At 45.9% G+C, this 13233-nt stretch overlaps 1 protein-coding gene across 1 annotated transcript; it reads left to right on the plus strand.

Moving 5' to 3' along the window:
- The first annotated feature begins 989 nt into the window (after window positions 1–989).
- Window positions 990–6517, plus strand: EGR4 (early growth response 4). Its single transcript, XM_068266293.1, has 2 exons — window positions 990–1443; window positions 3466–6517. The coding sequence occupies exons 1-2, from the start codon at window positions 1272–1274 to the stop codon at window positions 4761–4763; spliced, it is 1470 nt and encodes a 489-aa protein (XP_068122394.1). The 5' UTR covers window positions 990–1271; the 3' UTR covers window positions 4764–6517.
- The last annotated feature ends 6716 nt before the right edge of the window (window positions 6518–13233 follow it).

Genomic DNA, 13233 nt, shown 5'->3' on the forward strand with positions numbered 1-13233 from the left:
GATGTGGTATTTCAGGCAGTGTGCAATGTTAGTGGTGTGTCCTGTCAGCCTGATGTTGGATTGCAGGCAGTGTGCAGCGTTAGTGGTGAGACTGTCAGCCTGATGTGGTATTTCAGGCAGTGTGCAATGTTAGTGGTGTGTCCTGTCAGCCTGATGTTGGATTGCAGGCAGTGTGTAGTGTTAGTGGTGTGTCCTGTCAGCCTGATGTTGAATTGCAGGTAGTGTGCAGTGTGACTGTCATCCTGATCTTTTGTTTCAGGCACTGTGTAGTGTTAGTTGTGTGACTGTCAGCCTGATGTGGTATTTCAGGCAGTGTGCAATGTTAGTGGTATGTCCTGTCAGCCTGATGCTGGATTGCAGGCAGTGTGCAGTGTTAGTTGTGTGTCCTGTCAGCCTGATGTTGAATTGCAGGCAGTGTGCTGTGTCAGTGGTGTGATTGTCAGCCTGATGTTGAATTGCAGGTAGTGTGCAGTGTGACTGTCATCCTGATCTGGTGTTTCAGGCACTGTGTAGTGTTAGTTGTGTGACTGTCAGCCTGATGTGGTATTTCAGGCAATGTGCAATGTTAGTGGTGTGTTCTGTCAGCCTGATGCTGGATTGCAGGCAGTGTGTAGTGTTAGCGGTGTGATTGTCAGCCTGATGTGGTGTTTCAGGCAGTGTGCACGGGCTGTGGCACATGGCAGCAGGTCCTCCCCCGTGGCTGCCTCTGGCTTCTCTCCCGAGCACAGCCGCCGCTTCTCCAGCCTTCCTGCAGCCGGGAAAACAAGCAGCAGCCCCGCGAGGCGTCACAATAAGAGAGATCTCCTTTTTGGGAGTCCCCAGCTACATCCTGTCTCCATATATGGGCATTTACGTCACGTCGCATCACTGGAGACTCCTGAAATGGAGAGCTCCCCAGCAGCGGAAGATCAGAGGCAGCCCCTCGCTCAGTATATAAAGGGGCTGCAGAGCTGGAGCATGGTTATTCCCATAGCAGAGAGACACAGAGCAGGGGGCTGCCTGCTGCATGCCCGACCACCACCAGCAGCATCACCACCACCAGCAACAACATCCCCTGTGTGAGATACCTTATCCATCAAGCCTGGGGATACTCTTACCTTCTGGCCACCAAGACTAGTGAGATATCTTCACCTCCTGGCCACCAAGCCTAGGGAGATATTCTTCACCTTATCCATCAAGATACCTTCACCTTTTCTTGTGAGATACCTTCACCTCCTGTCCATCAAGCCTTGTGAGATACCTTCACCTCCACCGTCCAGCCCTGCTGGCTCATGCAGTTGAAGATCATGGACCTTTCCTGCCAGGACTCTCTTTACCCCAAATTCCAGCAGGACATCCAAGTGAAGGTGGAGGGCTTCCAGCCTCTGGGGTCACCAGGGGAGCAGCCTGTAGCCTCTGAGCCCCAGGAGGACACCGCAGCATCAGCAGCTCTCATCAGTGAAGGTAAGCAGCTGCAGGAACGTGGCTTGATATAGAGATGGTTGTATTTTTATCTCAGCGCAGAGAACAGGGAATCTAAAAATATCTCTATGTATATTTCCTCCATTGGCCGTTCTGTGCGATGTTCTCTGCAACGTGCGCAGTGAATTAACTCAAGAGAGAGAGATGTAGAGTACAGGTCCTCAGCGTGTTGTCTGGACCCTCAATGGGGTAGATCTGAGGGGGGAAGGGGGTACTAGCTGCACTTCTGCAGATCTTAATAACTGGTTAGTAGTTTAAGTCTTATGAAACAGATACATCTTATTCGAAGAAAGCTTAGCAAACATTTGAGCTAAATAAAAGCATTGGGGAATGTTTAGAGGGCATTTTATATGTGTAAATACATAATAATAATATGGTAGGACATTAGACTATGACAGGATTAGAGTGTGAGCTCCTCTTAGGACAGTCAGTGACATGACTATGTACTCTGTAATGTGCTGCAGAAGATGTCAGTGCTATATAAATGCATAATAATAATATGGTAGGACATTAGACTATGACTATGGTAGGATTAGATTGTGAGCTCCTCTGAGGACAGTCAGTGACATGACTATGTACTCTGTAAAATGTGCTGCAGAAGATGTCAGTGCTATATAAATACATAATAATAATATGGTAGGACATTAGACTATGACTGTGGTAGGATTAGATTGTGAGCTCCTCTGAGGACAGTCAGTGACATGACTGTGTACTCTGTAATGTGCTGCAGAAGACGTCAGTGCTATATAAATACATAATAATATGGTAGGATTAGAGTGTGAGCTCCTCTGAGGACAGTCAGTGACATGACTATGTACTCTGTAATGTGCTGCAGAAGATGTCAGTGCTATATAAATGCATAATAATAATATGGTAGGACATTAGACTATGACTATGGTAGGATTAGAGTGTGAGCTCCTCTGAGGACAGTCAGTGACATGGCTATGTACTCTGTAATGTGCTGCAGAAGATGTCAGTGCTATATAAATGCATAATAATAATATGGTAGGACATTAGACTATGACTATGGTAGGATTAGAGTGTGAGCTCCTCTGAGGACAGTCAGTGACATGACTCTGTACTCTGTAATGTGCTGCAGAATATGTCAGTGCTATATAAATACATAATAATAATATGGTAGGACATTAGACTATGACTATGGTAGGATTAGAGTGTGAGCTCCTCTGAGGACAGTCAGTGACATGGCTATGTACTCTGTAATGTGCTGCAGAAGATGTCAGTGCTATATAAATGCATAATAATAATATGGTAGGACATTAGACTATGACTATGGTAGGATTAGAGTGTGAGCTCCTCTGAGGACAGTCAGTGACATGACTCTGTACTCTGTAATGTGCTGCAGAATATGTCAGTGCTATATAAATACATAATAATAATATGGTAGGACACTAGACTATAACTATGGTAGGATTAGAGTGTGAGCTCCTCTGAGGAGGACAGTCAGTGACATGACTGTGTACTCTGTAACTGCTGCAGAAGATGTCAGTGCTATATAAATACATAATAATAATAATATGGTAGGACATTAGACTATGACTATGGTAGGATTAGAGTGTGAGCTCCTCTGAGGACAGTCAGTGACATGACTATGTACTCTGTAATGTGCTGCAGATTTAAGTGTTTATGAATGCATAATAATAATTTATTTATTAATCAACATATGTTGAAGCTGACCTAGCTGCTTATAGAGAAGGGGAGGGGGTGAGAACGAAGAACAGAGGTGAATGAGTTACAACTCTATGTGCAGTCAGAGTGCAGCTTTGATAGTGTGATATTTGGGCAGATTTCAGGATCACTGCATTAAGACCATTTAACTCCTTATTTTAGGGATGAGGAGGTATCTGCATGTAGCTTCATTTGGAGGTGGTTTATGCACTGTGATGACTAATACTGGAGTTGCTAAATGTCACAAGTCTGTATGGTGTAGGCAGATGCAAAGCATTATATTCACTCAAAGATTTTCTTTTTCTGTTTATCCTTCAGGAATGTTTGAGAACTCGTCCAATGAGGATAATCCCGACTACTTCTTCCTCAGCAGCCAGCCTTCTCCACCCCTCCCTCTCAACTACTCTGGGAGCTTCTTCATTGAGACAGAATCCGAGCACCCTCATGACCAGGAGGCCCTCTTTAATCTGATGTCTGGCATCCTGGGTCTCTCGCCTTTCTCTCCACCACAGAGGGTTCATCGGCAAGAGGCTCTCTATTCCGTTCCTGAGGCTCTTCAGAACCACCTGGACCTTTATTCCCAGCCCAGTCTCAATATTTCTGTCCAGCAAGGGTACCCTAGTCAGCTGTATTCTGCCTTCAGCAGCACAGAGGACCTCCACCAGGTGCCAAGCTCTCCCAACCTGGCCAACCCCTGCAACACACAATATTTTTTTGAGTCTAAACCTGTGCCAAGCAAGCATGAGATGGACTTGTCTCCTGTCTCACCCTCCTTGGAGTCCTTTCACTGCCAGTGGGAACCCCAGGCAACTCAGAACTTTGGCCAAGTTTCTTTCCCTTCAGAAGGATATTTACCATCTGAAAACTCCCCGCATATGTTTCATCCTCTGGAGTCCAAGGTGGAGAGCATGATTTCATCCTGTTGCCAGCCCCAAATCAACAACATGATGGAGGACTCGGCTGTGTTCACCACTATGGACTTTTCCTGTCAGTCAGACAGTTTTCAGACCTCCCCTTGTGATTTTGCAGAGACCAAAATTGACTTAAAGCCTCAGCTTCTACCTGATGTCAAGTACCAACTGGGTGGGCAAATGACAGGACTAATGAGCCAGGAGGAGCTTATCTGCCACCAATCTCCACCACTCATCTCCACTGACTTTCTGGGTCTTTCCCCAACAGCAGACTCCACCCCCCCTGCCAACTCTGGCAACTCACTAACAGAGCCAAGAAGGAAGTACCGTCGGAACAAGTTTCCAGCTAAGTGCTTCCGCCCTAAGCCCAATGAGAAGGCCTTTGCCTGTCCGGTAGAGAACTGCATCCGCAGCTTTGCCCGCTCAGATGAGCTCAACAGGCACTTGAGGATCCATACTGGGCACAAGCCTTTCCAGTGCCGAATCTGCTTGAGGAACTTCAGCCGCAGCGACCACCTCACAACCCATATCAGGACCCACACTGGGGAAAAACCTTTCTCCTGTGACCTCTGTGGCCGGAGGTTTGCCAGGAGTGATGAGAAGAAAAGACACGGTAAAGTGCATCTGAAGCAGAAGGCCAGGACTGAGGAGAAGCTGAAGGGCCTTGGCTTTTTCTCCATGGGTTTATCCTATCCCAGTATGTGAAGCTAGCAAAGTCTTAATTTGTTCTGAGCTCACCTTTCACCTTGGAGAAGATGCCTCCAATTGGTCTATCGGCTAGTCCCAGTTTTGTTTGGGATGGTCTAGCCTGATTTGTAGCTCGGCTGTCACCTGCATGGCTCAGTATTCTGTTATAGTTACCAAGTGGTGTCTACATAACTGTAAATTCCAGTGTTTAAGTGTCATCTAGGTGCCCTGCACCAATATGCACTGTTTCAGTTGTTGTTACAATGTCTACATGGCCAACTAAGTTCTGGAGCTTAGTTTAGAACCACTAATGTGGACAGATCCTGAATTCACCCAGGTCATTGTTTCTCAAACTTGTCCTCAAGTCCCACCTCGAGTGCATGTTTAGCAGCAGATCTGATCAATGATTTGCAAATTTCTCCAACTTGATGCAAATTTAGTTTCAATACATATGCAGCTAGAAATGGGACCAGTCCAGTGCAGTTGCTGTCAATTTAGCTTGGAGTGATGGTTCCACGCTCAAGAAATTCCAACACAGTTTGCATCAAGTCAGAAAATTTAGCATCTCAATGATCTCTATTTAACAGGTTCCGTCATGTACGAGTGAGGTAATTAATGTCTCACTAATGTGTGTGAACATCTACAAAACAAACACCATTGGTGAAGCCTGAAGACAAGTTTGGGGAACAATGATCTAGGCCATAGAGTCTCCAGGCTAACCTCAGATCCCAAGAACAATGTATGGTGTGGATTTTTCCTCCAGAACACAAATGTGTTTCTCAATGATGATGAATGAGAACCTGAAGTGAGAGGAATAAAGAGGATGACATGTTTCTGACACTTTTTATAGGGGAAATTTACCTTTTGGTTTTAGCCCCTGAGAAGCACATCTGCCTTCCTATTCCTGTCACTTGGGTAGCCGATTTTCTCCATGTTGCTGTGTGGAGATCCACAAGACATATACCATTGGGGAGACTTGAGGACAGCTTAGGGAATCTTTGAATCAGGTGCTTAACAACAACAAGCGCCTTTTGAAGATGACTTTCTATAGGAGATGTCCGATGGAGAGCAGAACGTTACGCTGGGTTCACTTCAAACATCCAGTCATGTGCAGAGAAACCACCATCTTCTCACAGGAAACCAGAGAGATATCATGGCCCCAAGTCCCTATGATAGATTCTGAATCAGAAAAGTTTGGTTCTAAACCTAACACAGATCATTTACTAATCAACATGTCTGATTGGAGAATTTGCCTTGTTGAGCTTTGGGGTTTAGTTGGGCCCTTGAGGGCCCCTGCACTTGATTGGGCACTTGAGGTAATGGACAATGTAACTTTCCTGATCTACGCTGTACATCTCCTGGAGTCAGTCACCCTCTCACGGCTACGTAACCAAACAAGTCCTGGAGTTCAGTTCAGCACCACAGAGATGGACAGCTCCATCGCCAGCCTGCAGTCAAAAGCCAATGAGAAGTCTAAGGAGTTTAGCAGAGAGAGACAAGTCACATTCTCTGTGTTTGTCAAGACTGTACAAGGAACAGTTCAATGAACGGAATGACCTTGGACAATGTATTAAAACGTATTTATATGTACATAGAAAGACTGTATATGCTATTGTAGAAAGCCTACGTGGTTGAGTTGGACCTATTCTTGTGTCCTACGTTGTTGGGCACTTAGTAAGCTGGGTTCCAGTGTGTGTTTGATGCTGCTAATGTACAGAAGAACCACTTTGGACAATGACTCAGATTTTTCTTTTCTTTATTTGTTTTTTGCTGCTGAGGAAAAAAACGACTGTCTTGAGATTTGTACACAGATGGTTTTTGACTTATTTTTAGAAGAGGATGAGAACTGTTATCAAAGCGTTTATTATAATTTGTACATGCTGCCGAGATTTCTATGTCAGCTTTTGTTGTATTTATCTTTTTTCTTTTGTATGAGAAAACAAAAATTGCTGTTCACATGAATAGAAAAAAACAAATTGTTTATTTTTTTAAGGAAATAAAGTTGGCCATGTTCCACAAATCTCTGCTCCTCTCTCTGTTGTCTTGGTAGCTTGATGCAAATGTACGGTGATAATGATGATAAACGCATGCTTTGGGTCATACCATTATTCCAGCAACAGCAAAAAAATCTTACATTAAATAACGCAATGAATAAAATAGCTTTTTTTAAATACATTTTTGGCCCATTGTAAAATCTTTCCTTACCCTGATTTTTATCATAGGAGGTGACATCTTTAGTCCTGCCAGGTGCAACCCTGTGGAATGTTTATTTACTGAGCGTTCCAAAGCCAGTACAAAATATACCTGGTCTCCCAGAGTGCTCTGGGGTGGAGTATTCCTCATAGCTAACCAGCCTAGGCTGTGACATCACTGGGAGGGTGGGGCTACATACAGCTATATATAACTATAGGAAGTGTTCCTGATGCTGAAACCAGAATAATTACCATAAAAATGGGTATCCTGAATAATTTACTACATTCTGCTATAGGTCACTACAGGGCCTCTTCAAGCGACTCCAGTATTGTTGCAGCAGAAATACATTTTCTATAAAACAAATGCTCAGAAATGCCACTTGTCAGTATCTGAGAGTTTGTCATCTGTCACTCAGCAGGAATGCCAGCCGGGGCCGAGATCCCCCTCTTCACTTGGTCATTTCCACTCGACTCCCAAGGGCCCTTTTACACTTAATCAGTTGCTCTCAGTTAAAACGGAAAGAAAACTGATTTTCAAAGTAATGCCCATGTTTTCCTATGGCACTTTTCACACTTAACGCGTTTTAACTGAAATCCTCTTCCCAATGCACTGCTATGGAAAAAATGCGTACCAACACGCACTAACGCATACCAACTGATTAAGTGTAAACAAATCCTGCAACCAGGGCCAGTTCTAGACTCTTTGCTGCCTGAGGCAAACTTGTGAGGATAAGGTACTGTAGGCATGTGCCTACAGCCGCCTGGTGCTGGAAATGCGGCTCAGTCCCCTCCCCATGTGCCTCCATCCCTCTATGCAGAGTCCCAAGCGAGTGTAATTGTCAGGTTACTCACCTGGGTATTCCCGTGACCAGATCTCCCTTCAGTCAGTCATCTCTGGGCAGCACGGTGGCATAGTGGTTAGCGATCTCGCTTTGCAGCCCTGGGTCCCCGGGTCGAATCCCAGCCAGGTCAACAACATCTGCAAGGAGTTTGTATGTTCTCCCCGTATCTGCGTGGGTTTCCTCCAGGCACTCCGGTTTTCTCCCACATCCCAAAATCATACGGTAGGTTAATTGGCTCCCCCCTAAAAAAAAAAATTGGCTCTATACTATGATACATACACTACACGATACATATATAGACATAGGGCTATGGTAGGGACTAGATTGTGAGCTCCTCTGAGGGACAGATAGCAACAAGACAATATACTCTGTACAGCGATGCGGAAGATGTCAGCGCTATATAAATACTAAATAATAATAACAATAATCTCTAGCTACCTAATACTTGGGGTCACCTCTAGCTTCATAATACCAAGGATAGCTCTGGCTACCAGGGACGGATCTAGGGGGGAGCAAGCGGGTCTCTTGCCCCAGGCGCAGTTTGTTAAATTCTTAAAAAGGCGGCAAAATGTGGATGGGGAATGGCAGTTTAGGCGCCAAAACCTGACCTTGCCCCAGGCGCAACTTGGGGCAACTTGGTCTAGATCCGTCCCTGCTGGCTACCCAATCGTAAGGGACACCTGTAGCTACCTATGATGGGCAAGGGAAGTAAGGGAGAAGTGACAGCCAGCACACTTGCCGTGCGGTTCGTCAGGGATTTGTAGGTTCATGGAGGGCGGAGTCTTGGGTGCCAGGATCTCTGTGCCTATAGGCTCCTGTGAGGTAAATCTGGGCCTGGGTTATTACCAAACATAAGTGATCACAAGGAAGGACAGCTGATGACCAGGAGACAGCACACTGGGTGCTCGCGGTTCACAGATGTGTATAAGCAGGCTGGGCTCTGCAGCTTGCTGTGTACAGTGGCGGGCCACACGGTCAGTGTGTGTGTGTCACCCCCCCCCCCCCCCCCCCCCACACACACACACACACACTACAAAAAGCACCAACAACAGGACTGGACCTGGGTGCAATAGAGGTAGCCCGATCATGTTTCCTTGGCCTACAAATGGAATTGCATGCAATTAATTGAAATTAAAATGCACGTCACAACTTAACTGACAGTTTAAAATCCATATGCACCTTTTATTGGAGGAAGGGGGGGATTGAAAAGGTGTTTTAAAATCTTTATTAAAAGTAATCAGAACCATTTCATAACTACTTACAGTAAAAGTTACAAAGGCAGCTCAGTCACTGGGCTCCAGCTAACCATGATGTACCAGTTACACAATTAGCCCGCCCACTATAAAAAGGAACCCCAAGTGGGAGACTTATGGAGGCTGCCATATTTATGTCCTTTTAAACTATAACAGTTGCCTGGCAGTTGTGGTCAGTAGTGTCTGAATCACACACCTGAAACAAGCATGCAGCTAATCCAGTCAGACTTCAGTAAGAGAGCACCTGATCTGCTGCATGCTTGTTCAGGGGCTATGGCTACAAGTATTAGAGGCAGGGGATCAGCAGGACAGCTAGGTAATATGCATTGTTGAAAAGATAATAAATATGTCAGCCTCCATATCCCTCTCACCTCGGGTTCCCTTTAAAGTGAGCCTCCAAACTAAAAATCTACTCAGCAGCACTGAAAAGGCTTGGTGTTTCTATAACAGTTTCACAGCATCAGAACTTTGTTTTTCTTACCAAAGCATCATTTTTTAGCTGCACAGAAGAAATAATTTTTCCCCTAATGCTGTGCAAAGCATGATGGGATTTCTGATGTTATTCTCCTTCTGTTGTTTTGGTGCAATTTTTTTTTTTTAATGTGACATTTGAAGCCTAGCGCGTGCAGCTGGGAGGGGTGATCAGCACACAGGACAGTTGGAACTGTGTCTCATGATCCCTGTCACCTCCTGACGGGCTGCCCCCATGAAAAAGATGGCTGCCCCCATGAAATCACAAACATCTGCCTGTTCTTTTAAAACAGGGTGTGTAAGAGATTATATTACCTATCTATTTTAATTAACATAACTAATGTAACTTAATGACAGTATGTTTGTTTAGGCTGAAGTTCCCCTTTAAACCTCAATAACTCTTGCCTATGACTGTTAACAAGGGAAGAAGGTATGACAGTAATAGACTGCCAGGTGCCAGCACAGATTAAAAAGGATATTGATATATACAGTATATACACACAAAACCTCAGTCACTTCTGATTGGGCCAATTGCCTGCCTATGCCAATCCTCCTGAAGAGGCAGATATCACAGAGTTAGCAACAGGATAATCTGGCAACAGCTCCTGAGGCCCTGGCTGTCAACAGGGAAAAAAAAACAGGAAGAAACTTTCAGTCCATACCCTCATAGTCCTCAGTATGTGACAGACCAGCTACTTTTACAGCCTAACAGAGGAGGATTTTTATCCAGCTCTCTTCTATCACTGATAAGATAGCAGAGACGCTGCTGGCTTATGTAAATATAACACACACTGGAGTGTGCATAGAGGAACAGACCAGCACGGAAGAGTTGGCAGCCTTCCAGACACAGACAAGTCTGACAAGGGAAAGATACATTGATTTATTACAGAGACCGTGATGGTACAAAGTGCTGCAGTGAGCCAGAATAGATTAGAATAGGTTTAGGAACTTGTAGGATGGTAGAAAAAACGTTGTAATTTTTGTTACAGAGTCACTTTAAATGAAAATTGCAGCAATCCCATGGGGGCATCGATCCATACTGTCACTCAACCCCATCATTCTCCATGGAAAGGATCTGCTAGTAATGTCTTGGTGCCGGCCTTCACAGAGCTTGTGGAGGCCTCAATGGATCAGAGCTGTTTTGTGGGCTCAAGGGGATCAACACAATATTAGGCTGGTGTTTAAAAAAAATAAAATAAAAACAACAACAACAACAACAACAAAAAACTCAGCTCAGTTCAGATTCCACTTCCTGCAGCAGTAATAAGCTGCCTAGGACTGGAAGAAATGTGGCTTGTTTTCCACACCTGCATAAACTGAGTGACTGGCAGGAAGCTCTTAGACACTCCCAGTCACAAACAGAGGTTGTGTGAATTCAAACAAATTCAAATAATGCGTGCGTTTAATACAATAGGTAAAGTTGAACTGTTTTATTTTCCCAAAAGGTGGAATTTCACTGTAACTAGTCAGGTGCGGCCGTGGAATGTATACAAAAATATTATTTTTGATAACGCTCTAAAAACCTAGGATTGGCGTCCAAACTCCTCCCCTCACTCCATCACTAAGAGGAAGGAATCAAGGAGGAGCTTGTAGAGGGCACCAGTCCATCTATTCTTGAGAACACAGAGCTGACCACAGGAGGAGGAAACGCCAACTCTGCTGGTGGCTCTATATATGCACAGATCTCTGGGTCATGTGACAGACTGAGGTGACACACTGAGGTGTATGTTTTCACAGTACCTATTTTTACCTCTGGTAACTTTACAGGAAGTCACTTGTGCCTTTCCCCCTTCCCTCTCCATAGAGCAGAACACAATGTTCAACTGTGAGCCAAACAGCTTGCATGTACAACGGTCATTTGAAAACTGCCTCTAAAGAACAGACAACAGATGGTCAAAGGCTCATGAAGCCACCAGTTGGTTGAGATGGTGTCAAGCATGTGGGGCGGTAACCAGGTGAGGAGCACAAAGACCAATGTGTCTTGCCTACAGTGAAGCATGGTGGTGGAAGTGTCATGGCCTGGGGCTGCATGAGTGCTGCTGGCATTGGGGATCCACAGTTCATTAAGGGAACCATAAATGCCAACATGTACTGGGACACCCTGTAAGATCCCTGACTGACGTACCAGTTAAGGTGCCCATACATCAGAAGATGTATAGGCAGATCGACCCAGAGACAGATTTCTTTCTGATCGGAGAGAGGTCTGTCAGCTGGCCATACGCCACAGACCAATTCCTGAACAATTCCAGCATGAAATCTCTCAGGAATTGGCCTTGTGACAAAGACTCTCTGTACTTCACTCCACAACTGCGCAATATGAAAACAATGAATTGTTTTGTTAGGCTGGTCCCTGTTTATCGCTGATGTCAGCCTCATTGTAAAGCGCCACCTCTTTACTCAGTAGTACAGGCGTCTTTACCGCTGCCACTTTCCTGCGCAAACCGCCACTTACCATTCACGGTGCGGGCGAGGTACAGGAACAGGCACAGAGGGGGATTGTGTGTGGGAGGGCTTCAAGGCTCTGAAAACTACTCGTCATCTCATTCATGCAGATCTAAACTTCACTGACCAAATGGGAAAGAAAAGTAGAGAAAAGAGAGAGAAGAAAAAAAGTCACAGAAGCGACAGAAGCGAGGACAAAGACGTATAGGGGGGGGGGGGGCAGAGACAGAGATGGGGACAGAAACTAAGAGGGCGGTGGGAGACAGCGACACAGAAGGGGGACACACAGAGGAGGAGGGGGAGGAGACACAGAAGGGGGACAGAAATGCAGAGGGGAAACCGAGGCACAGAAGGAGGGGGACACAGAGGAGGAGGGGGAAGAGACACAAAAGGGGGAGGGGGATGAATCGAGACACAGAAAGGGGGGCAGCAGAGAAGCATAAGGGGGGGGGGGGGCAGAGACAGATAAGGAAGAACAGAGACAGAGAGTGGGGGGACAGAAATGCGAGGGGGGGGGACAAAGACAGAGACACAAGAGGAGGGACAAAGAAAGAGGAAATAGAGACAGAGAAAGGAGGACAGAGACAGGGAAGTGGTTACACCATAGGGACACTTTAAGACACGCCCCTGTCACACCTCTAACCACGCCTGTAGACTGTATCATACTGTGTATAATGTTGCATATGAAGCACTGACTGGCTACACTTGTTACATCCAGTCTGAAACATTTCCACCTGAACATGAGAGATTTGTGGCCTGCATCTGAACTAGAAGGCAACAAGTACTTCCTAAAAGGTGATCAAAATCATTGGGGGGCCTGACAGCAAGGCACCACCCCAATCGTGTACAGCACCACAGACTGGCTGCACCTCCCAGCATAGGCAAAGTCCAAAGGTAGCTTAGCATACCTAGTTTAAGTGCAGTAACGGTTTATTGCATGTCTGTACTGCCCATATGCATAGCCAACTAACGCAGCTCCCCGGCCTTTTGGCTAGGGAGAGTGCAGAATTTTTATCACTCCGGCCGCAAGGTCGGGGTCAGCTTGCTGGCACCGGGGACTTGTCCCCAGGGGACTTCGGTTCCCACCTGGCTTCCCCTCGGGGGAGCCACGGACCATGTGGATGGCCACATGGCCCAGGCCCTGTGGGCAACCACAGGGCAGTCCAGGGTCCTCCAGCCCTTCGGGTGTTGGAGGATGCCGCCAGTGTCCTCCAACCCTTGGGTAGGAGGATGCTTAGTACCCCCTGCGCCGATGGCAAAGGGCGATAAGTTCCCTTCGGGGAACACC

Source organism: Hyperolius riggenbachi, chromosome 1 (assembly GCF_040937935.1).
Source record: "Hyperolius riggenbachi isolate aHypRig1 chromosome 1, aHypRig1.pri, whole genome shotgun sequence".
Lineage (NCBI taxonomy): Eukaryota > Metazoa > Chordata > Amphibia > Anura > Hyperoliidae > Hyperolius > Hyperolius riggenbachi.